The 25,554-nt window shown below is 44.0% G+C and overlaps 1 protein-coding gene across 2 annotated transcripts in view; it reads left to right on the top strand.

Annotated features, from left to right (window-relative positions):
- The first annotated feature begins 4,454 nt into the window (after positions 1 to 4,454).
- The window catches only part of HIF1A (hypoxia inducible factor 1 subunit alpha), a 34,417-nt gene continuing 13,317 nt past the window's right edge, over positions 4,455 to 25,554 (top strand). Inside the window, exons 1-6 of one of the 2 annotated variants that reach the window (XM_066189010.1) lie at positions 4,455 to 4,626; positions 19,025 to 19,215; positions 20,140 to 20,285; positions 20,379 to 20,463; positions 23,703 to 23,815; positions 24,868 to 25,070. In XM_066189010.1, coding sequence (XP_066045107.1) covers positions 4,592 to 4,626; positions 19,025 to 19,215; positions 20,140 to 20,285; positions 20,379 to 20,463; positions 23,703 to 23,815; positions 24,868 to 25,070 — 773 coding nt within the window. In that variant the 5' untranslated portion in view covers positions 4,455 to 4,591. Of the gene's footprint in view, positions 4,627 to 9,654; positions 9,752 to 19,020; positions 19,216 to 20,139; positions 20,286 to 20,378; positions 20,464 to 23,702; positions 23,816 to 24,867; positions 25,071 to 25,554 lie in introns of those variants that run through there. The other variant, XM_066189011.1, reaches the window with a different exon arrangement.

Here is a 25,554-nt window from a genome sequence, read left to right as displayed (position 1 = left end):
GTAGAAACAGGTCCAGACAGCATTTCCAAATGCCTAAGTGTACACTGACCCGAGCAGGTTTTAAGAGGTGGTCATGGTTTAAAAAATGTGGATTGTGCAAATGCGAAAGGAAAAATAAACAAGATCTTGGCACAAGAAGGAGAGAAGCACTGAGGTTAGAAAAGACCAGAGGAAACAACATTAGCCAAAGGGAGATTGTGTCTCCCATCACGTACTCTCATTTCAGACAGTATTTCGTATTTGAGAAACAGCAGCACTAGGCTGCCAATGCCAATGGTTTGGTTTGAATTTGATTCAAATTTCAGTTCATTTTTCTATTTTGCAATGAGTTGACCACCAGAGCTCTCAGGTTCTTGCACAGTTAAGCACAATAAGTTGTAGTAACAACTAATAGCCTGTGTCACAGAGCCCTGGGTCTGCACAGCATTTGAAACTTCGTGGCATCCCTCTGCCAACTCAACACTCCACAGTGGTGCTGTGAGCAAGGCAGGTTTTTTGGTCAAATATTAATAGATTAGAATGTACCCTTCATTATAGCTCAATTACTGAACCAATGAGTGTTAATTCCGTACATGTAGGGCGCTGTACAATGAAGCAAAAGCCCAGGAAAGCCAGTGCTGAGGGCAGGTTATTTGTGACATCCCCTATGAAGTGAGGTGCCAGCTCCCGACAGATAAATGGAGCTTCTCTCTAACACCCTCTGCCTGCCCCGGTGAGTGCTCGGAAACGGTGAGTGTTCTTGGGAGGCAAGATGCCTTAATGGAATCCCTGATTCCTTCCCACCGAAGCCAGGAGTTCTGCCAGTCGTTATTGATGGGGAGGCATTTGGATCCTGAGAGCAAATGCCTACAGAGCCCATCGCGGTGACACCCGAGTCATCAGCGAATAGATCCGAAGCCACAGGCAGGAGCGCTTCTCTCATCTTCACCCCGGCTTGCTCTGCTGCCGAGTCGCCGCCGCTGTCCTCGCCGAGCCGTTTGCTGACTCATCAGCTTGTGCATTTGCCCTAATTAGTCATATGCAAACACCATTGTGCTCAGGAAGTTCTCTAACGTAAGCGTGAGCATGAACTTAGAGCAGCAGTAAAGGTCAAGAAAAGTGACTAAGGCATCATATACTGTAATAAGTTTCTGTTATCGGCCACTGGGAAAGCGGGAAAGAAAGTGTACATGCAGACTTTGAGAGGAGTGACGCAAAAGTTTAATGAAGGGAAGGATGTGTGTGAGGGAGAGCATTTGCTTAACATCTCTCAAGAGCAGCTACAGTATGAAATGCTTAATTGCAGAACAAGTTTGCACTAACACTGTTCTGAAACACAGCTGGGTTTTGAAGCATTATTCTTTATTATGAGCTCGGGATAAGCATGCTTGGCATGAAAGAAATGTGTCCCGTAAGGAGACCACAACACTTACTCACAGCTCCCCTGACAGTTTATGCTGGGAAGTCTGATATCTTTGAACACTCATTTGGGCAGCATTAGCAAAGTGAAGACTGGGATTTTTCTCCAGTGATTTTTACTCAGGGCTCACTAACACATCTCGAGCTGTTGTGTCCAAGTGATTTAAAAAGTGAGCAGAACCTTAGGCAAGAACACTCAACAAGGAACCCTTTTGATGTATTGCACATTATGTGAATTTGGACAGTGGTAATAAAGGTGCACAAATGAATCCTAAGATATCCATCCTTATAGGCACTAAAATTGTCATTCAAAGAGTGACAAGACTGAAAATAAAATCTTCTTGGGTAGGGTAAGGTGGGTTCTGTAGGTTACAACTGGGCAGCCCCTGGTCCAGACCGCATCAAGTACCTCTTGGTCTTTGAAGGGCACTGAGATTGCAGTCAAAGAAGAGGCTTTCACTTTCTATTGTACCAGGCTCACCAGGAACCACTTCAATCTCAGTCTGAGAGATTAGAGAAGCTGCAATGGCTGCTCTGAGTTGCACCAGCCTCCTCTAAGGCATGGGAAGTACCTCTGTTATCCCCACTTCGCTACCAAAACTCCCTGGATCCGTTCCAGGGGCTCTGATGGGAAAGGTGGCACTCAGCTGGCCTTGTCATTTCTGCACCCACCAGGAGATCCCTCCCCATTTAACCAGAAAATTCTCTAGGGGCTGTTATGGTGACTCTGGGAACAGACTAAAAATAATAAAACTGCACAGCTGCAGTGCACTACTGAATTTCTTCCTATGTTTGAGCTGCCTAAAGCTCATTTTGAAAGATAAAGTTGTCTGTGAGCCCTTTGGGGAGGGCTTCTTGGTACTTATGCAAGACACTTTGAGGTTGAGTCTTGCTTAGATTGTTTTTCTTCTCGAGGCTCCAGTGAGCACAGAACAACAGAAATATCAGTAGTTCACAGCCACACTGCCACAGGCTATTGTGTTGTCACAGCTCATAAGCAAAGTAGAGATGGGCTTTGTCCATGTTTGGATGGAAAACCTTGAAGGAAAAAAAGGAGTCAGAAGCACCTGTGCCTCTTCTGCATTTCTGACTGCTGTGGGCAGAAGCAATCCATTTCATACAGGAACTCCTTGTGATTGCTAACAAATGTCACTGCTTTTTCTTCTTCTAAATAAAAAAATAAATTACCCCCTCCCCCCCAACACAGAACACCCATGACTGTATGCCAAAAACAATTGCTTGTTACCTGGAAGTTGGGAATCCACAGCAGAAGTGTTAGGAAGGTACAGTACTGAAACACCATCACTTTGCCCTGCAGGTGTTTCTTATGTCACCACACGTGTACACAGCAGCTAAAGAATGTCACTTATGCCTGTCAAAGCTGCTTTTTTTTAAAGGTATCATTACTGCTGAACTGCAAACTGAGTAGTCTCGTAAAGTTCAGCCCCAGATGATCACTTGAAGTCCTTGCTAGTGGGAGCCCACAAGATGTAAAGGAACCCCTGAGCTCTGTGGGGTCACTCCACCAGGAATTGTGCCTTTCCTGCCTCCCCAGAGTGTTCACACACATACATGACCCTGAGCTAAGGGTACAGAGCTAAGGCTTTTAACTTTAAATATGCAGGCTCTGCCCCCAGTTTTCCTCTCCTTGCTCCTGATCCGAGAGGCCACCTGCCTGTGTGGCCATGTCAGCGCCAGGTGTCCCCTGTCCAGCCTCTCCTGCTGAGCCTCTAGGGCCAGCCAAGGTCAGCAGGAGATCTTGGGGCTCTCAGAGGAGCAGTGCCTGAGGCCAGGCTTGCCATGGGGCGAGCAGGGAGAGGAAAATTGGATGCAGGCAGTGGAATGATGGCATTGGATTTGGGCCAGCCTGGATGGGCAGCAGGGAAGGCAGCTGGGTCAGAGTGGCTCGACACAGCCCTGGTCCAGCCTCCTGGCTCTGCCGTTGGGTTTGGTCGGGGTTTGGGAAGTTGTAAAACTTGCTCGAAATGTGCCTAATTACCTGTCAGTTCTCCTTCTGGGCTGTACGGCCGTGGAGTTGACTGTTCCCTTTAATTAATGTGAGGTTCTGAACCCTTTAACTGGAAATGGACTAGAAAACATGTCTTGTGAGGAGTGGCTGCGGGAGCTGGGTTTGCTTCGTCTGGGGAAGGGGAGGCTTCATTGCTGTCTAAAACTCACAGAGAGGAGGTTCTAGGGAAGTCTCTGCTCTGTGGCTGCAGTGAGAGGACAGGGGGACATGCCCTTAAGGCAAGACTGGGGACATTCAGATTAGATACTAGAAAATAAAAATTTCACTGTTAGGGTTAGAATAGTTTGGGCTAGGCTGTTCGGGCGTGGTGGAGTCGCCGTCCCAGGAGGTGTTTAAGAGGCGCTGGGGGATGTGGTTTAGGGGCTACAGGGGCAGCGCCAGGTGGATGCTTGGACTGGACGATCTTAAAGGTCTTTTCCCACCTCGATGACTCTACGAGCCTAAACGTCCTGGCTTCTTACTGTACCACGACACCTTTGGGAGAGGCAGAGGAACAAAGTTACGTGAGAAAGGAAAAAAGGAGATAAAGAAGGGACTAACTCCTCGCGCTGTGCCCACGGGGGTGCGATTTGTGGCAGGATCCGCACGGGCGGTGCTCGGCGCGGCAGCGAGCGCGCCGGGTCGAGGCCCCGCCGGCGGGCGGGCGCTGTGGGGCCGCTGTGGGGCCGCTGTGGGGCCGGTGTGGGGCCGGTGTGGGGCCGCTGTGGGGCCGCTGTGGGACCGGTGTTGGGCCGCTGTGGGGCCGGTGTTGGGCCGGTGTTGGGCCGCTGTGGGGCCGGTGTGGGGCCGGTGTTGGGCCGGTGTAGGGCCGGTGTGGGGCCGGTGTTGGGCCGGTGTAGGGCCGCTGTGGGGCCGCTGTGGGGCCGGGCTGGGGCCCGCCCCGCACACAGCGCCGCACGTGAGGCGCCGGCCCCCGCCCAGCTGAGCGCTCAGCTGACCCCGCGCAGGGGCCGGGCCGCGCCGCCGCTCCTCACTGGCGCAGCGCGGGCCCCGCGCCGCCCCCGCCGCCGCCGCGCCCGCACCTCCCCGCAGCCTGTGCCCCGATGCTCTGAGCCCGCGCGGCCCCAGACCCGGCCAGCGCCGCCATCTCCCCAGCGCCGGCCATCGGAGCCGCGGCCGCCTCGCATCCAGGGAGCCGGCGGGAGGAGAAGCCATCCCGCCGCCATGGACAGCCCCGGCGGCGTCACCGACAAGAAGAGGTACCGATGCCGCGCCGCCCGCCCCCCGCCTTCCTCCCCCCCTCCGCTCGCTGCTGCCGGCCCCCGCCGCCCCCTGCTTTGTTACCGCCGCCCCCTCCTCGTCCTCTTCCCCGCTGCCCTCCCCCGGCCCGCGGAGCGGCTCCGCTCTTCCATTCCTCCTTCTCCTTCTCGTCCACGTCGCCATTTTGTCGGCGGGGGGAGCGGGCCGGGGCTCGGGGCCGGCGGCGGGGCCGGGGGGGACGCGCCCGGTGTCGGCCGCCGTGGGGGAGAGACCCCGGGGGCTGCTCCGCTCCTGGAAATGAGCGGGCGGCGATTGATCGTGCCCCGAGCCCCGGCGCGCTCCGAGCCCGCCGTGCCCTGGCTTTGTGCGGAAAAGGGGCCGGTTCGCGATCTGGAGATATTAAGCTTTTAAAAAAAAAAAAAATCCCCAAAAGCCGCGCTGGGGAGATGCGAGGGGGGGGTGTGGAGGGGGGGGGGTGGAGGGTGGACAATGTGAGTTGAGGAGTATGAATAATTCACCGAGGATTGTAAGCGCAAATTAAGGGGAAGGGGGTGGTGGTGTTGGGGGGGAATAAAAGCCTTAAAAGCCTTTGTTAGGCGGTGAAGTTTAAGGAGCCGGGGGGCTCGGGTGAGCAAGTCCCGGCGGTGGGGCTTTGTGGGGGGATTAATTGCCCCGTATTCGCCATCTGCAGAAGGTTTGTTTATATGGATATCGATACCTTCTCTCGGCTTTTAATTATTCGCGATGGGTTTTGCCTTGCCCTTGTATCCAAGGGTCATCTGAACAGGTTAAGCGTACTAAGTGTTACAGCGTGTAAGTTGTGTCGGGGAAGGAGCCTGGCCGGCTTGTAAAATGGATGGTGAGCTTTGTGCTGGGCTGGGAGGAGGGATGGGGAGCAGCACCGGCTCCCTCGGAGCGCCTTTGGAGCCGTCACCGGGCTGGGATGGGGGAGAAGCGCCTCTGGGTCCAGGGAAATCCCGACAGGGGGCACCTGGGGTGGCACACGGCCTTTAGGTTCTCGGCTCCAGGCTGATGGCTCTTGAGAAGCCTGGGAGAAAATGTTGCAACCAAAACGATTAACGTGTGCTTTGCTCTGCTGCCCTAATTTCGTGGCAGGTCTAGGGGTTTGAGACTTGAGTTGTTTTCTGATACTTTTTTTCGGTTTATTGGGTGGTTTTTTTTGTTGTTTCTCTCTCTTGTTTTTTTCTTCTGTCCTTGAGCATTTATTATTTTTTACTTACCGTTCTGCCCTACTGGAGGACTTTTCTTTTTTTTTTTTTTCTTTTCTTTTTTTTTTTTTTTCAATTTCCATATCCTGGATGTAATCTGCTTTCTTCAGAATGCAAGAATCAGTATGCAAAGCTTATCCTTCCTTCCTAAAGGCAAGGCTTAAGAAAGAGAATTTGTTGTTTTCTGTTTCCTGCAGACAAAGTTCAAAGTTGGGAATGTTTCTTATAAAGGAATATTCAGATTACTCCTGTTGTAGGGTTTTAATGGAAAACATAAAGCTGTGCCTGTGGTACATTCATCCTGGGGGCTGTGGATGTACGGTTGAGCGAAGATGGCTAAGCAAAAAAAGGAAGGATATGAGCTCAGCAGAGAGCTTCATGGAAATAGCAAGCATTTCTCAAAAACCTGGGTTGTTTTTGAAGGGTTTAGGTTTGACAGTGTCCACAGTCACAATGTCTTGAAGGGAGAAATCCTTTACGTCCTGTTCTTTATCATCTTTGATGATAAAACTTTGGCTAATTGTATGTACAGTACACCTCAATTTTGGCGTGGGTTAAGATCCTTTTATTCCTTGCCTCTCCCTCTGCTTGTATGTGGACAGTGTTTAACTCTTGATAGTTAATGTAAAGCTTGTTGTTTACTTAATTATGCGCTGTGAGATTCAGAAAATAATGGAATTCGACCAAGTTTATGTCTCAATCTTTGAAGTGAAATTTAGTCCTAGCAGAATCTGGAGGTGTGGATTTTTATACTGCCCTGTTGAGTCCAGTTTTTGATGTGGTTCCAAGCTTCTCATATATGTACAGGGGTCAAAATTCCCTAAGAAATCAAATATCAGCGCCACGGTTAGATACTGAATTTTTTGGGGTTTAGCCATCTTCAGTAGTTGTATCACTTTGATGTGCTCCTGGGTTTTCCCCCAGGTGCTGCAAGGACAGCGTTTCAGTGCGTGGAGTGGGTGAAACGGAGTCATTGGGAGCTTTGTTTTGCTCATCGACTCTCATTTGAGCCAAATTTAAGGCTTTTAATGGGAAGTGTGAGATTTTTCTCAGTATTCTTTTAACAAAATCCAGTGTGCAGATGGCTGATGCAATGAAAAGCTTTTCCTCAGGTCTGTGCTGTGATGCTTCACGATTAGCAGAGGAATTCTGATGCCTTTTTAAGTGCATGAGCCGTTTAGGGTTATGGGTTAGTCGTTACTTTTGTTGTAGTGGCTTGCAGCTGGTAGGTAACCCAGATTAGTTTTTCTAGTGTGCTGTAAGTCTTTATAGCATAAAATAGTGCTATAGGCATTAAATAAAAATGATAAGTCGTTTCTGGAGTATTCATTCTGGGTCTTAGGATGGTATAAGCCTGTGGAATTTAATATCCTGACATGAGGAGTGCCTTGCAGAAGAACTCTAGCTTTTCAATTTCTCAGAGTTAGGCCTTGAAACTTATTTTTTAGTGTCTAAGGGGGATGATTTGGAAGACCTTTTTTTTTTTTTTTTTTTTTTTTCTTTTTCTGGATTTTTGCCACTGAAGTCCAGCTCCAAAATCTGTCTGAGATACATTCTAATGGATCCTGTGCTGATGGCTCTGAGGGGCAGTGGCTACCCCTGTTTTTCCTTAAACCTGTGTGAGGTCTTTAGGGTTGTATGTTCCACTGCTTTTGTCTGTTAATTTCTCTCGGCGCTGGGGGAACTGAGCCGCCATTGCCAGAGTCGAAAGTGAACACAAAACCCTTTTGTATGATCTGGGCTGTAAGAAGAGGAGGAATCTTTCAGCAAATCTCCTGTAGAGTCTTTCCACAGGTATGGGGAAGGCTGAGTGGTTTCTGGCTCATAGAACAGTGGTTTTGCTGCTTTCTGGATTTTTCTGGATTGTTTGCCTTGCCATAGGGCTTACCTGTGTTGTCTGGTATTTGCACTGCCAAATATGAAAAGTTTCGTGAATTCCTTTAATAAAAATGACCAGAAATGGTTTTCCAATGCCCACTAAAGATGAAGGGGACGGCATAGTGCTACTGCCTGTCCTCATCAGCATCAAGGCACTGAAAATCAGGCAAGAATAGCTGTGGAGGATTTGCCTGTTGCGGAAAATTTCTGTAATTTTGCTCTGCTGGTTCCATTTATCAGTGAAGGTCTGATAATTTGGCAGTGAGCTGATGGAAGCGGCAGGAGGGTTTTCTGGTTTTTTGGTTACAGTCATGCTTGCTTCGCCCTTTAAGACACAGCGTCTCGAGTCTGCAGCCTGGGTCTCTTGATTGGGGCGCCTGGAATACCACCAACCTGTCCACGCTTAGCTGAGGGGGCTGGTGCAGTTGTGATCAGACGGTCCAGGTTGTCAGGGGGTCTGTAACAGGGTGATGCCATCGTAAGAGGTTTTTCTTTAAAGCACTTTCAAGCTTTTCTAGCGATTCAGCCTTCTGTTGAAATGCTTATCCTTTTCGGTGTCTCTAGAGGCACATCCTGGACCATTTTTGGAAGGTGTGTGTGGGGGATCAAAGGTGGCTGCATACTCTTATCAGCATCTGAAGTGTGGCAGTTAAGTCAACTGTTGGTTTAAAGATGGAGGTGTGAAGTGGATAATCGATTTTATTCTCTCATTTAATTGCCATCCCCATCTTCTGGTTGGTTTCTCTCTTATCAGAAGTGCCCATCGAGGGCTGACTTAGGTTAGGCTAAAGTGGCATGTCCTTTGTAAGCCTTGAGGAGCTGAGAAGCAATTCCAGGCTGTCTTCCTACTGCTGCCAGAAGAGACCATGCTGCTGTCATGTGTGTTAGGCGTGAATTCACCTACAGGTGCTTGCTTCCTCCCCTGCACGTTGTGCAAGCAGCCACAGACCTTTGTTCCTCCCTGTCCTTGAACTATAATGCCTGGAGTTTATGCGTCTGGGTGCAAGACTCTTGATTGCTGATGGTGAAGTAGAAAAAAAGAAAAAGTTAGTCAATAAATATTAATTACGGTGTCTAATGTCAGCGGCGTTGCAGTGTAAGCCCAAAACTTTTGAGATTGTGTATGTTCCTGTTGGTGTGCTTTCACCGTGGAAGCCTGGAGGACTCTTGCTGAGCCTGTTACACAGTGAATTGAATTCTTCAGTGTGTTCATGTTGCTCAGTAGTAATATGGCACCAATTTGTATTAGAATGCTGAATTTCAAGTAGGCTTGCATGAGATTTTTGATATTAAAGGGGACATTGAATGACAAAAGCTGCTGATTTTTGAAAATCCCTTTTTTTTTTTTTTTTTGTACTACCAAAGAGAATTTGGCAGTATTAATTTATTCTTGAAGGGTTTGGGTGTTAGGACATGCCAGCAAAATAATTTTTACCTGATTGTAGAGTGTGCATGGCTAAATAAACCCAGGAGGGAAATCCCACATGGATTAATAGTCGTATACGAAAGCATCAAGCTTTTCCTGATGATACTTCCAAGGAGATGCAAATATCAATTCAATTACAAGATGTGTTCTTTAAAAAACAAGCAGATTCAAAACAAAAACAAATCTTGCAAGAGCCTTACAAGAAGGCACAGTAACCCATACCTGTTCCTACCTAGCAAGCTGGTGTCCAAAAGGAAGGAATGTTCCAGATTACAAGTCATCAGCTCAACTGCACCTTTTATCTTTACATACACAGTTATATGGGCAGGCGTTTACATGCCTCAGAAAAACCACCTAGGTAATGCATGGAAAGAACTTAGACCTTAATCATCTTTTCATGTTATAACAGCCCTTTCCCTTTTGAATTCAGGAAAGTTTGAGCATTTTGAGCCTCTCCTGAGAAACTTGCTTTGTATTAGAGTGGGTGAAAGAGAATGCAGGAGAATCTGAGTTTTCCACTGAGAACTGCTCTGAAGTGGGAGACACAGGGAGGTTTTGTGACACTGGAGGCTACAGAAATGGCCCAGGAGAGAAGATGAGCCTTTGCACTTTTAACTAATGACTGAAAATTCAAGGAAGATACAGGTTTCCAAATTACCAATGGACGTGAAGCCCACTGCGGTTTTTCTCTACCGAGATCCCTGCTATTTAGCTTGGAATAAAAATCTCTATGAAAATTACATTCTGAAATCATTAGGAATATGGAATCAAGTGAATGCATGCCAGCATATGTATTTTTTTGAGTGCAGTTTACGTAGGTGACGAAAACTTCAGAGTTCTTTGATGTGGAGCCACAGCCTGGGTTGAAGATATGCCTGTTCATACCAGCCTGGGGGTTGGGTTTGAGATCTCAGAGAAAGTCGCATTGATAAAGAGGTGTTTCATCATGTGCATTATCTGTCATTTCTTCCTGTTGAAGTCTGATAACACTGGGACTTGTAGAGGAATGTAGCTTTTTAAAAGCTTGAGGTATTTTAGTACCAAAAAATTCAAAATGGCTTTGCTGGCACTGGAGAAGAACTGGTGCTTCAAGATGGTCCATTCGTTATTCCTTAAAGACACCAAAGCATAACAAACTGTGTGTGTGTTAGCAGAGATACTGTGCAGCTTCTATTTAATTTGGTGTGAATGAATGCTCCTTAAGCATTTTGAGAAATGTTACAACTAATCTTTTAACTCACTGCATTATAATAGCGTCTGAACTTCAAGTGAAGAATTGAGGGTACTGAATCAGCAGCACTGATTATAATTACAACGGTGGGAGGTTTTACTGAGCAACTTATTTAATAACCTTTTTGACTCAAATTGTTGTAATCCTGGAAATGTTACCTGAAAAAGATGACCTGTTTTGTTTACCAGAATGAGTTCTTTCATTGTCATTCCTAAACCAAAACTAAACTGATGTCACTTTACGAAAATTTGTGCATTTCAAGAAGCAAAAGGATTTGAGGCCAAGCCTCCTGTTTTTGCTCAGAAATGAGAATAGTAAATCGACTCTTACAATAGTAAGGGAGTTACTAGCAGTTTACCTAAGCTTATGTTTGCTCCCTGCTCTTCTCCCTTGGAAGACATAATCTACATCAAATATAAAAGCTGCAGCCTCCACTAGCTATACTAAAGAAAGGAATGGTTTAGCTGGGGATGGGAGTTTTGGTGCTCAGTCCTTCAGAAAGGACTTTTTCCTTGCACCTGATTCAGTGTATTGGATGCTGAGCTGACATTGCTGCAGGCTTTTTGTCCTAGCTGTTGTTGTAAATGTTTCTCTTGGCTGCAAGTGGGTCTGTTTGTTCTTTATTTGTACAGAAAAATAAAACTCCATATCCCTTCTGTTATTTTCTTTTTTCCTCTGTTCTTAAAACCTTTGATTACAAAATACTCTGTTAACTGAAAGCAGTTGAGGAACTTGACATGAAGGGATGAAACTTGGATGGAAGCAATGAGGGAAAATGTTCTGCCTCCAGTCTTGGAAACCAACGAACAAAAATAGAAGATACATTTTAATGTCATGATTTAGACTAAAATTAGTTACTTTATCAAGAGTCTGCATCTGTCTGAAGGTAGACCAGTTCCTAGCTAAAACATTGTTAACTGAGAGCCTGACAGATATCTTGGGGATATATTTTGTATCATTTTTTGTGAGCTTGGTAGAAGCAAAAGTAGAAGGGCTGAAGGGAGGAGAGCACTTAGTGTCTAGTTCTGTCAAGTCCATGTTCAGATATCTTTTGAATGGCTCAGATTTTTCTGTAATAATAAACACAATTTAACTACCATGTATCATTCATCCTGAAGGATAATTAAGGAGGTAATTGAGGTAACTAATTAAGGAAAAAATATACTCAAGGAAAAAGCTAAATAACGTAGCTGGAAAAAAAAAGATTTTCTTACATGCCACCACTGTATGCCATGTGGTTATTTTAAAACAGTATATTAGGATGCAAAGGTAAATTGTGAGTGGGTTACGTTGTATAATAAGACATGATAGAATCACTTCACCATGATCTAAATTAGAAATGACAATATTTAAGCTTTTCCCTTCTTACTCACACTTTCTTCGTGGGGAGGTAGTTGGGATTTCAGGTCAATTCAAGGCCAAATCCAAATGATGGATATAATCTTGTCAGCGTGGGGCTGTGCTGGGTTCAGGCCTTTAAGGCTGTGCTGCTGGCTCCTGTGTGCTGTGATTTGTCTGTAGGATGGGTTTGTATGGACTTTGTGGCGTCAGTAAGACTTCTCTAGGTGAGCTCACTGAGGCTCCTCTCGCTGCCTCTCCCCACTCTCATTTTGCAAACGCTGGTGGCTTTCATTTGTGCTGCTGTAGCTAATCCAGGCTGACCTCCTGCTTGCTCTCCTGATTTGTTAGAGTTTTATCAGTTAGGGGTTTGTTTTGGTGGTAGTCAGACTATGGGAAATGCCTGTAACTACCCTCATGTAAAGAAAATGGTTGAAATTGCTGTGTTAGAAGGAAATATACTGAGGAATGAATTTTAATAGTTTACACACAGTGGTGGTGTTTCTGCTTGGATATTACGTTAGTTTCTGCAGTTAAATCTCTTTTGAATCGTTCATACTCTATGTAAGGAATTTGAATTCTTTTCCTGAGCTGGATTAGTGGGCTGTGCTGTTCATTAATTCATGAAGAGCAAGACTTTCTTCTGTGTAATCACATGCTTCTGATTACACACGAGGTTTGGGTGTGGGTTGTTTTTTTTTTTTTTTCCTTACGAGAACTCTGTCCACAGACTATAACATAAGAACAACTAGTAAATAAAATTTGCCATAAAGGAATGATACTTTAAAAGGAAATCACGTCAAAGCAAGGTGTGTCAAAGCTGTAACCCCAAGCTCATGGAGAACTGGCAGCTGAGAGACTGCAGTAATTCTGTCGAGCTTCAATAGGAGGAGGGAGCAGCCCTCCCAACCAATTTGGAAAAAGTTTGTCTGCTGAGGGTTGAACAGTCTGGGCTGCTGGTGAGGACAGACAAGTGTGACCCTGCAGGGCTGGGAGGGAATGGGGCTCTCGGGGCTGCCTGCGACTCTGGGCCATGTTTGTGTGGCTCTGTCTCAAGACTTGATAGATGCTGCTGTCACTGCAGCTCTGTCCCCCCCCACTGAAGTTTATCAGCTCCTTAGCTCCCCATATACCTAAATAACTGGATTTGAGTGGTGTTCTCTTTCATTCCAGTTTTTCTTATGAAGTTGTCGATAGAGCAGTTCCACTGTTTTAGTTTCTCTGTGCCAGGTGCTGGGCTTGCCTGGGTCTTCTTTCCACGGGGGAATAATTTCACAAGTGTCATGGCTAGCAGCTCTGGACAAAACACAGGCCTTACAACCAGTGAAAAAACCCCAAGTGATCGTGTATTCAGCACAGTCAGGAGAGTAGGACTTTGTCCTAACACTCTGGCTGTAGGTGAGAGTGGTTGGTGGGACATGCCCAGGGCTGAGCCATTCACACTCCATGGACACAACTGGTTATTCTGGGTGTTCTGCAGGGTATGGCTGCAGAACTGTCTGAACCCTCAGGAACCCTCTGTCCTGTTCAGCTGTGCTGCCAGAAATACCTGGTTTAGGCTGGGCCTGAAAAGGTGACCAAGTTTTATACCAACCGCAGGAATGCATTCAGCCTTAAAAGTTAAACGTGAGACCACTTGCCGGTCTACTTTCTAAAGTTCCAATACCATCCTGATGTTCATATCCTTGTAGTATATTACTGTGTTGTAGTATTTGCATCTTTTCTTGGTGTAATGAAGAAAAAAATAAAGCTGTGTTATAGTGGATATGGCTTTTGTGACTTCATTTCTAAGCCAGGTGTTTCCCAGAGTAGTTTTACAGTCTAAGAGAGATTGTTACTAACATGGAAATACTATCTGAATCTTTTACTGGCAAGTGATGGCAATTAATGGCAGAATGGAAAACTACTTAAAGCTCAAGAAGATGTTACCAGATTTGAGGCACATTACTAATCAGGATTGTTTCCTACAATGTATGTCTCCATGAAACCTTAGGAACAAATAATGTGATAAATAAAAGCCACTTGGTTGAAGAAAACAAGTCTAAAGAGAAAAAATGTGAATTGCTCTTGGAAGATGTTTATATTTTAGAATGTTCTCAAACCCCGTATCGGGAAAGATGAGCCTGGGTTAATTAATCATGCACAAGTTATTTTACATGGGAACTGAAAACACCTGTAGAGTAAAATGTACATGATTAGAGAAACAGTAAGTTTGAATGGGAGAAAACCTGTAACCATAGCGAAGTGACCTAAAGGAAACCTCTTGAATTGTTTTTTTTAATCTAACTTTACGTACACAGTACAAAAATTTTCTTAAGATTGGGTGGTGATTTAAAAGACAGAAGGAGACAAAATTGGCTGCTACACATTTTAAGTTCTATCCATTGACTATTTTTTATCTAACAATTTTCAGTTGCTAATGATATTTTCCAGGGTCTTTTTTTTTTTTTTTTTTTTTTTTTTTTTTTTTTTTTTTTTTGTCTATTTGCCATTGGTAAATACGGAGAAACAAGCCAACATTGATTAGTTTTTCACTCAAGGAGTTGAATAAATGGGGCTGCATTTAGACATTTGGGGCTCACATGTAGGAATCTGCTGTGGAGGGGTCTTGGAGATGGTATGGGGAATAATGTGTTATTTGGGAGATGCTGACAGAAATTGCACACTCAAGTAGAGAGGCCAATATTGACATCTTTAACTGGTGGGCACGGGGTTGCTGCTGATGTGCTTTGCTCTCAAGGCTCTTGGGCAAATTCTTGCTGTAAAGCTTTGTTTCTGTTCACCATTATTTGAGGCAGTGAGTGGGAGTCCAGGTTATAACCTTCAGCTGAGCTCTTGGGTCAGCTGCAGTGAGTCCTGGTCATGAAATACCCTTTTGCTCTGGGTCTCTTAAATATCTTCTGGAGCTCAGATTTTATTCAGCTATTGCATGTAAACATCTCTTTATATATAAGAAGTGGTATTGGGTTTAAAGCTGTCAGTGAAACTGCTTCCAGTGAGCTCTGATGGATAACGTGCTTATGATTCTCTGCTTCTGTATTCTGGTGGTAGAAATATGAAATGGAAATGAATGTCTGGCACTGAAATTGTGCAGGAAAAATCAGACCTGCAAATGCATGCAATTTCCTGTCCAGCACCAGCATCTCTGATATTTTCATTGCATGTATAATCCACTCGGCAGCTGAGGTTTTCTTGAGGTGTTTTTGTTTCGTGCCAGACTGGCAGCAGAAGGCTGCAATACGGCTCTGAAGTCTGGGGTTTGTTTTAAATGGAGCTTGGCTCCTTTTCTGCAGAATGCTATTTCTGTTGAGAAGATCATGAGCTTTACACGGGGGCAGTTCCAAAAGAACAGATAAGAAAAGTGATATGATTTGTTTAAACTGATTTTGTGGCACTTCACATCTCACTGTTTAAAATCCCCTTCCCTGAGCTCCTTTTCCTTCCCCTCTGGTTGAGAGACTGCTCACTTTGGAAATACATTTTCTTTACAGGAATTCAGTGTCATTTAATTGACTACACAGAAAATCGTGAGCAGCTATACATGCTGATGTGTGGGTTTTTATTTACTTTATGCAATTGTAACAAAGCTTAGAGTAGTTGCAATAGTAAAGAATTTTTTTTTTTTTAGTTTGGTGACATTTCAATGTTGAGGCAACAATGACTTCACTTGGTAATTAAACCTCATTTGTAAAAGACCTTTTCCCTATTAATTTGATCCATTAAAGAAATGCTCTTTGAAGCTGGTAGTTAATCTTCCTATTTAAATGGCTGGGTTTTACTCAGATTGGTTACAGCTTAGGTTTAAATAGCAGCTAAAAATAGCCAACTGTTGTGCTGTACAGTTTAAACATCTATCTATAGTAGTAGCCTTTCTAGAAAGGAAACACATAGTAAAAGGGAGAGGAGACGCTGCCACTCGGGCAGCACTGGTCGGTTCCAACATCCCCTTTTCCTTGGGTTTTGCCCATCAGCTCCAGCTGGCAGCCCTTGGTGATATTACTCTGGGATTAATTTTTAACAGAAAGCACTATGGGCTGGATTTGAGTGTTTTAGTTGGTAATTAATAATTCAATGCTCACGAGGAGTTTTGACTGTTTCGGCTGAAGGCTGCTGCCAAGGGTGCTAAAACCTGGCAAAAATCTGGAAACTACCCAAAATATTTTCAAGATCATTAGGCTGTCAGAAAAAAAAAAAAAAATACAAGGGCTGAAATCCCAACTTGTGAGGTTAGTGTCTATTTTCATCACTCGAGTGCCCTGTGTGATTCACACAAGGCTGACAAACCTGTGGACTTGAAGTGCTCAGCCTGATTGCCAAAGCAGGGGAGTTTTAGCTTAGAAGTGTCTGCAGTTGGAAAGGAAGCCATGACAAAACTGCTGGAATCTGGGTGGATGGCAACCATTTACTCCCAGTAATTCTCTCTTGAGTTTTTGTTGTAGGATGAATATTTTGCAGGTGAAGGGATCTTGAAATGAGTAACTAACAAAAAACGAAGGTATAAAGGTGAATCTGTCTAAGGCAACAAAATTGCTTGTGCTGCTGTTACAGTTTCAGCTGGGATAGAGTTCATTTCCTTCCTAGTAGTTGGTGCAGGGCTGTGTTTTGGAGAGTAATGCTGACAGCACACTGATGTTTTAGTTGGTGGTGAGCAGTGCTTACCCTGAGTTAAGGGTTCCTCAGTTTCCCATGCTGTGCCAGTGAGGAGATGCACAGGAAGGCAGGAGGGGACACAGCCAGGACAGCTGGCCTGAACTGACCAGAGATATTCCAAACCACAGAGAGTCACGGCCAGTGTGTAAACTGGGGGAGTTGGCTGGGAGGTGCTCGTCCCTGCTCTGGGATGGGCTGGACATCAGTCAGGGTGGGTAAGCAATTGCATCCAGCATCACTTGTCTGTCTTGAGTCTAGTTTCTTTGTCTCCCTTGTCATTGCAATTACTACTTTGTTTCAATTATTAAACTGTTTTTAAGTTGTCTCATGGGTTTTACCTCCATTGCAGTTTTCCTCCCCGTCCCACCGGGGTGGGACAGGTAGTGAGCAAACAGCTTTGTGGTACTTAATTGTGGGCTGGGGTTAAACCACGACAGTTACCTTGAAATACCTTTGGCAAAATAGAGTTACAGCAAAATCTGTGGGCCAAGAAAGAGGACAAAGAGAATCCAGGGGTTTTTTCACCTCCACCCTTAGCTTTCCTCCAAGAGAAAAGGTACTTGAGGCCTGTCTTCTGTAATAAATATTTAATCAGTCAGGTTAAATAGCTGAAATATTTTTGCAGTATTGTTAAAGGTCAGACTTTTCGTAATGGCTATTTCCAGATATACCTGTATGTCAGGAGCCTCAAGCTTCTTAGACCAAGATATCCATCACTACAACAGGAACATGTGTTGTCACAGGGAAATTCAATGTGAAGAAATCTGCAATATGGGGAATGTTGTCAGATATTTCAGGCTGCCCTTCTGAGAGACATGAGCTTATTTTCACAGAAATCAATGGGACTATTGTATGTCCAGGGTTTTTTACAGCTACAATTCCCATAAGTTAGTTTTCCAAAGATCTTTATTACTATTATTATGTCAATCTATTAATGTTTCTCATTCCACAGAAACAGTTTTTCTCTGCTGGCAGTGGCAGGAGTAGGAGGAGAGGATTGTGAGGATAGCATACAGTTTTATCGGCTAGTAAAAATGAAGGTAATTTTAAGAGAGATTCTGTCTTTTTCATGGATTATTAAACCTCTTCCACGTGTCAAGGTATTCCTGTTTTCAACATCCAACACGGTATTGTCACACCCACGTTTCTGCATAACCTAAGCAAGGTTTTGGCCACTGTGGGTAGCACAGCTGGTAAAGGACTGAAAATGTGTTTTTTTGGGTATGTATTTGCTAACACTGAAGAGGGGAGATACAGATTAGATGTTGGGAAGAAGCTCTTTATTCTGAGGGTGGTGAGGCCCTGGCGCATCTTGCCCAGAGAAGCTGTGGCTGCCCCATTCCTGTGTTCCAGGCCAGGCTGCATGGGGCTTTGAGCCATGGTGGAAGCTGTCCCTGCTCGTGGCAGGGGGGTTGTAACTAGATGATCTTTAAGGTCACTTCAAACCAAAACCATTCTCTGATTCTTGGAATCTAGTTCATTATGTCCCAGGGATCATTAGCTCATGAATTGCTTTGCTCTGTCATTTGTGTTACCTCTCACAAGATGTGTGCTAACTAAAAAGGATTTTTGCACAGATCCACAGACTTAGCAATGTGAATTTGGCAGTCATAGTAGATGGCTTTTAAGTCTTGTGAAATCTTGAAAAAAGTAGTTCCCAAACTACTTTTCTATCTCAGATGAGTGCGAAATGAAGACAGGGTGCCTTCAGAAGATGTAAATGTATGAAAAAAAAACTGGGCAATAATACTGTGTGGTTTTGTATTGTTCATTTAAAAATAAAAGCACATTTATTTCCTCAGGGACTGCAGAAGCACTGAGTTCTTGTTTGCACGTGCAAAAATTTGCAGCTCCCATGTGAAAATGTTTAGTTCAAAACTCATCTGACCAGATGCATGAGACAGAAGTGACCTGATGTGGGTGTTGGGAAAAGGGGGAATTCTCCTTGTTACTGACAGTCTTCACTGTTTCAGTGCTTTCTCTCAGTGAGCTGTTCTTTACCTCGTGTTCTGGAGGAGGCAGGTCTACAAAGGCAGTGGAAAGAGAATGAGGTATTGCTTTCCAGTGTAGGGGAGACTCTGGAAGGGGCTTTTCTGGAGAAAGACTGAATCATGGAATCGTCATAGAATGGTTTTAGGAAAGGGACTTTCTGGATCGCTTGAAAAGCAGCATATCTCATGTTAAATGAGTATCCTTGCTTATCTGACCTGTTGGGTGGGCTTTGTAAGGGTGGTAAAGGAACAACTTGGCGAATGTATGTGATACATGATGCTGGAGCTTTGAGCTGGAAATTATCCACTCTGTAATTTGTTGAATGGACTTGGAGGGTCAGGATTTGGAGGCTGGAGAGGCAGCACTCAAGGCATGAGATAAGCGGGAAGGGTTCTGAGTACAAAAGTATCTCTTTGAGATACTTTGAAGAAAGTATCTCTTGTTGGAAGACTCTGTGGGTTTGAATTTAGTTCAGGCATAGCCCACCCAGGGCAGAAGTCGATACAAAGAATTACACTTGCTCTTTTAAATCGAGTCTTTACATTATCCAACTTCCCCAACTGGTTTACTTGGCTTCTGGGCAACTTAGTTTCAAAGACACATATCCCAGAGAGCTAGGTTCCCTACCTTAACCTGAAACTTTGTTTCTACAGGATTAGCTCAGAACGCAGGAAAGAGAAGTCTCGGGATGCAGCCCGGTGCCGGAGGAGCAAGGAGTCGGAGGTGTTCTATGAGCTGGCCCACCAGCTGCCCCTACCCCACACCGTGAGCGCACACCTGGACAAGGCCTCCATCATGAGGCTCACCATCAGCTACCTGCGCATGAGGAAGCTGCTGGATGCTGGTAAGGGAGCAAAGAATAGTGAGGAAGAATCTATTTGTAAGACCAGTCAGCTGTAAAATAAATGTGTTATTAGGAGTGTCTTTCCTCTGGGAAGCTGGGAGATCTTACAGTAGAAATCAGCTATTGACAATGGCACAGGAAAAATCCACTGTTTGATGGACTTCGTTTTTTCCCTTTCTGTTCTGGTGATCCTGGTTGTCTCATCACAGCTGTAGTGCCCTTTTCAGTCTCATTTGACCTTTCTCCCAAAGTTAGATTCCTTCACTTAAACCTCCTTTTCTCCCTAAACTTGTTTGTTCCAGCTGTGCTTTCTTGACTGTGGGTAATTGGTTCAAGGTTGGCCGAGCCAACTGTAGTTGTGTTCCCTTAATATAAACTGCAAGGAATAGTTTTGTAAATTGTGTTTCTGAGATGTGTTCCTCTGGAGGTGAAGTCAGCTGGAGATATGTTGTCTCTGCAGCTGCAACTGCAGGAATATCTGAGTCTGGTTGGGAGCCAGTAGCTGCTAGCCTGCCATGGGTGCTATATTGATTGTTTGTGCTCATGCATGTCTGCCTCTGCTGTATGGAGGAGTAACTTCAGCAGCCAGTCTGAAAACTCTCCCAGAAAGCCCCCAAGAGAAGTTTATAATGCCTTTTTGACATGAGTGGTAAATTTTTTGTCACATAGACCTTTTCCTTAAGGTGGAAGGGATATTGGTTAATACATAACAGCACAGAGGCTTAACCTCACTCTTATTTTCTGTGATTTCTGATACCTTTGCTAGAGCTTGAAGAATTGAACTGGTCACTTATCTAAATGAATTATTGGTTTTGAATGGTCCTGCAAGATTGACCCCTGGCAGACTGGTGCCAGAAGTCATTCCTGCTGGCAAGTGAAGAGTGGCTGGTGTTTGCTTAAACAAAAATGTGTGGCTGCTTGCAGGTGAGCTGGAGACAGAAGCCAAAATGGAGAAGGAACTGAACTGTTTCTACTTGAAAGCTCTTGATGGCTTTGTCATGGTTCTGTCTGAAGATGGAGACATGATTTACATGTCTGAAAACGTGAACAAGTGTATGGGACTCACTCAGGTGAAATACTGACATTTCCTAAGACTGTTTCAAAAGCTGTTCCATTTTTGTGTATGTGAAGTTAAACATCCTTATACCTCTTAATTTTTGCAGTTTGAGTTGACGGGGCACAGTGTATTTGATTTCACTCATCCATGTGACCACGAGGAGCTGAGAGAAATGCTTACACACAGAAATGGTGAGAAGAAAGGAAAAAAAAAATCAATTTAATTTACTTATGGATAGTTTCTGTTGGCATTAACACAGTTGGATATCTGCCAGAAAATGGTGTTGAGTTAAAAAGCTATTATGTTTTTATTTCTTAAATCTCAAATTAAACCTTGTTGAGAGACACTAACCACAGGAATAACCAAAATGTTTTGGCTATATCCTAATTATAGAAGAAGCAAGACTTAATTAGGATTCTTTAATCTAACAAAATTAATGACTGAAATGGAGTTCTTGAGGGTTGAAAGAATAAATGCCTACAGGAATAAAATTAGAGGTAGGTTGAATGAGAATGATTTTAAGCAATTGCTGTAGAGAGACACGGAGAAGCTCATTTGGTGCATTTGTCTTGGTCTAGTCTTAGCTTTACAGGAGAGCTGAGAACAAATGCTTTCTTCCAGAAATCTATGGTGGTATACCCAAGACAAAAAAATAGATACTGTGTTGAAATTTTAGGACACCAATCTGGGAATACTTGAACAGCCCCAGAAAGGGCTTTGGGGTTGATGCTTCTCTGCACTTTTTAATTGGTGCATGAAATCGATATCTTTTCACAGACTTCTGGCTCTTCTTTTCTCCATCTGAGGGAGCATAACACTGTGTTTACATGTGCTGTATGCTTTGAAATTTAACAATTGCCTATGAATTGCAGCTTTTATGTCTTCTAAGGATTTGATAAAGGCCATAAAGACTTGGCAGCCTGCATGCCTCCAAACAAATCTGCTTTACTCAGTAGTTAGAAGACTAAAATCTGACCTCTCTACTTTCTCTTTCATCAGTTGAGGTTTATATGGACTCTGAATTCAGATAGTGATAAATTAATAAACCTGACCTCTGCTTTTTTTGTAGCACTGTAAATCTTGTGTAAGTCTTATATGTTCATCTTGTTTTATTCAGTGGAAAGGACCTGATAAGATACCATAGCATTAAGGGCCCATTTTGTAAACTTGTCTGCCCTTGGAACTGAAGTATGTTTCAAAGGCTAGATTAGACTTCTGCCCTGCCTCCCCCTTTGGAATACAGTAATGCATCTTGGGGGTGGAGGAACAGTTTCCCTAAAGCAGTGTAAAAACCTGGTTTTGTTGCAAAAGCTTATTCTTAAAAAATGTCGTATCGCCGAGTTTCATGCAAACCATCTCAAGCATGTCTAAATTGGCCAGACTGGAATCAGATGTCTGGAAAGCATTATTACAAAAGCTGTTTTGCAAATGACGTTGGCAGACAGAAGTCTAAATTGCAGTAGTAATAGTACATTTTTATATTTATTAGTATTCCCAGGTTGCCTTCTACTGCAGCTCTTACATCAGTGGAATTATTTTGGTTTGGAATTGAGTATTAAATATTCCCCTTTGGGACTGTACAAGTGCAAGTGAATATAAATGCAATTGGCAGAAACAGAACTGCATTCTCATTTTATGAAGCTGCTTTTTAAACTTTCAAAGCTGGCCATTTTAAAAAATAATGTACAGTGCTGAATCAGACTTGAAAGTTGCTCAATCTTTTACAGTTGCTTCTCAAAGCAGAGCCTCATGCATCAGCACTTGGTAACAGTGATGTTGTGCGATCTTCAGCTATCAATGTCTAGATTGGTTTAACTCTTAAAACTTACTGAATTGAATAAGTTTTTGCTGCTTCTGTGAATTTGGCTTTAGTTTCTGCCCCACTTTCTCCATTATCAAGGTTGTTTTCAAGTAGCATAAAATGTGCTTGAGCCCTTTAGTCTTTGCCTCTGCTAGAAGCAATAGACAAGTTAGCATTAGGGGCTTTAACATTTTTCTAATTAATTTTGTCTAGCCAGTAGCTGCAGTGCAAGCCACCATGAAGAATTTCATAGCTACTATTGTCTGTGGAGGACAAGAACAAATTATTGTATAAACTTGTATCAGAAGTAAGCTCATGTGTTCTAAACTTCCCCCTCTGCCATGATTTGGTCCTTGCTCTTTAGCAAGCCTCAGCAAACTGGCTCTTCCACTGCTCCTTCTCTTGGGTGCTGCATTTCCTCCTTGCACACATTGCAAGCTGCTTGCAGCTCTCCTGATAGCATCAGTTACATTTTCTTTGCCCACAATAGCGTAGCTAGTAATTGGCTCTGCAAAGATCTCCCTGTACAGGCAAAAACTTAACTTAAAGCCTGCTGGGAGCAAGTGAGGCTAAAAAATTAAATGCTGCCAATGTTGATTTGTTTCTCGACTTTTTTTCTCCTTAGAATGTTAATATTGTGTTTAAAAACTCGGTCCCTATTTACTCCAAGAGTGTAAATCACCATGGAAATGTTTGGATGTGTATAAACGGCTGAGTTGTTAATTTTGAATTGAAAAATTTGCTGCCCTGACGAGCAACAAGCCCAAAAGGTGCTTGGTTTGAACCTCCTCATAGTGAGTTACTGATGCGTTTCAGTGGAAACTACCTCAACAGGGCTTCTTATTGTACACATATGTTTTTCTTGTCCTCTGTCACAATTTTAAAATATATTAAATTTCCAAATGGTCTCTCTTTCTTCCTGCTCCTTTTTCCTGAAATTTGGGAGTGTGGAGTTGGCTACAAATACAATCCTGATCTTAAAAAATTGAAACTGGGCTGCATCAAAAGCCTCTCCTGTGAGGACAGACTGAGAGAGGGCTGGGATTGTTCAGCCTGGAGAAGAAATGGCTCTGGGGAGATCTTTGAGTCCCTTCCTGTACCTAAAGTGGCTCCAAGAGAGCTGGAGAGGGGCTTTGGACAGGGGCCTGCAGTGAGAGGACAAGTGGAATGGTTTCTACTGACAGAGGGCAGGGTTTGGTGATTTTTGAGAAGGAATTCTTCCCAGTGAGGTTTCTGAGGCCCTGGCACAGGTTGCCCAGGGGAGCTGTGGGTGCCCCATCCCTGGAAGTGTCCAGGGGCAGGTTGGATGTGGCTTGGAGCAACCTGGGATAGTGGAAGGTGTCCCTGCCCATGGCAGGGGATTGGAACGAGATGGTCTTTAAGGTCACTTTCAGCACAAATCATTCTATAACTCTGTGAAACTTCAGGGTTTTTTTGTCTACTTGATAATAAAACTTACTCTAAAAATACCGTTATCAGAAGCGCTATTAGGTGTATGAATCTTTTTAGTTTATTTTTGGGGTCTTCCCTTAGTCCTAGAGTTCTATAATGTGTTTGTGGAGGTTTTTTAATGCCTTTGGAAGATGATCCAAGCATGTTAAGAATTGGTTTGCTGTTTGCTTCTGCTAGGTCCTGTGAAAAAGGGCAAAGAGCAAAACACGGAGCGCAGCTTTTTTCTCAGAATGAAGTGTACACTGACTAGCAGGGGAAGAACAGTGAATATAAAGTCTGCTACATGGAAGGTAACTAATGCAAAGGAATATTTGCATAGTTTGGCAGCTTCCTCTTCAGATGTCATTACACTGTATTTCAGCATTTTTGCTTCATGTAACGAGCATGAATTTCACTAAGTACTTTATAATTTAATAATTGTGCTTCATTATGCAGAATTTTAATGCTGAATACATCACAGAGGTAACTGAAACAATGTTTTAAAATCAGTTTTCCAAAACTCTTTTAATGGATTTTCCATTTTAAAGTAGAGGTCATTTACTTACAAACAATTAGAATTACCAAATATGTTTGCATAAAGCCTTCTCTGGGAAAAAAGTACTTGACATCACTTATGCTGATCCCTGATTTCTTTTGATTTGTCACTGAAAATGTGATAGTTGAGGTCTCTCTGAAGGACTTCAATGCCATTCTTTTGAAGCTGCTGGCTCTCCCTTTTGTAACAGTTGGAACAAAAAGGGGCCAGCCTGATAACTTTCTGCAGTGAATGCATTTTCTCCTCTGGACAAAGTAACTTTTTACTGTATCCAGTGGATTATGGCTCCCAGTTCTCTTTTATGATTTGAATTTGATTATTCTGGCTCAAACAACTTCTTTGCTGCTGTCTGTGAACTATTTCTGCTTCAGAATGGTTAAAAGAACACCCCACAAAATGCAGAAGTTCCTGTTGAAGAATGTATTTGATCTCTGTCATCACCTCTGCAGAATATCTAAAATGAGGGTTACTGCTATTACCATAGCTTTGAGATTTAAAGTGTAGATACCTTTTGCTGAGGCAGCTGCTCAGAGTTGTCACTACTGTGACTAAAAAGAAGAGTTCACAGAAATGCAGCAATGTCTGGTGTTGCTTCAGCCAGTGCTGAGGAAGGAGTTGGGCAGTGAACCCACCCCAGGATGTGTGGGGTGAGGAGGAGGACACTGCTCTCCTCCAGCCATCCCTTGTCACCTTCCCCTTGAGGGGTGAGGTGGGGAAGGACTTGGCTCTGGGCGTGCTGGTGGAAATAGGATTGTGTTGTCTGGCAGACCAAACCTCGTCTGTTTCTAAAATCCAACTCTGCCGTAGGTGCTGCACTGCACTGGCCACATCCGTGTGTACGACACGTGTGGGAACCAGACTCACTGCGGGTACAAAAAGCCTCCCATGACCTGCCTGGTGTTGATTTGTGAACCTATTCCTCACCCATCAAACATTGAGGTCCCCCTGGACAGCAAAACGTTCCTCAGTCGTCACAGTCTTGATATGAAATTTTCCTATTGTGATGAAAGGTAATATATATTATTTATACTGTAAAAAATAATTCATTTGAGAGATTCGCAGGGCTGGTACATGTTGGCTAATGTTTGCCTTCTCAATAACTTAATTTACCTTGACAATGCAATCATTGGTGGCTTACTTGGGCTTTTCCTAACTGATCAGGATGTCTTAAAAGCCAGATTCTTAGGTCTAAGGAGGGTTATTACTTCGGAATAACGAAAGGGAAAGGAACTTTTTATACGGGCAAATAGTGACAGGACAATGGTTGTAAACTGATAGAGGGCATGTTTAGATTAGATATTAGAAATTCTTGACAAGAAGCTGTGGCTGCCCCATCCCTGAAAATGTTCCAGGCCAGGCTGGATGGAGCTCTGAGCAAGCTGCTCTAGTGAAAGGTGTCCCTGCCCATGGCAGGGGTTTGGAACAGGAAGGTCTTGAAGGTGCCTTCCCACCCAAGCCATTCTATGAATAAATCCTTTGCCTTCAGTTAACTGC

Source organism: Chamaea fasciata, unplaced genomic scaffold (genome assembly GCF_029207755.1).
Source record: "Chamaea fasciata isolate MVZ Bird 193981 ecotype frontalis unplaced genomic scaffold, bChaFas1.0.hap1 SCAF_7, whole genome shotgun sequence".
In the NCBI taxonomy this organism is placed as follows: domain Eukaryota; kingdom Metazoa; phylum Chordata; class Aves; order Passeriformes; family Sylviidae; genus Chamaea; species Chamaea fasciata.
The sequence above is the reverse complement of the archived record's forward strand: the minus strand, read 5'-3'. Positions and strand labels throughout refer to the sequence as shown.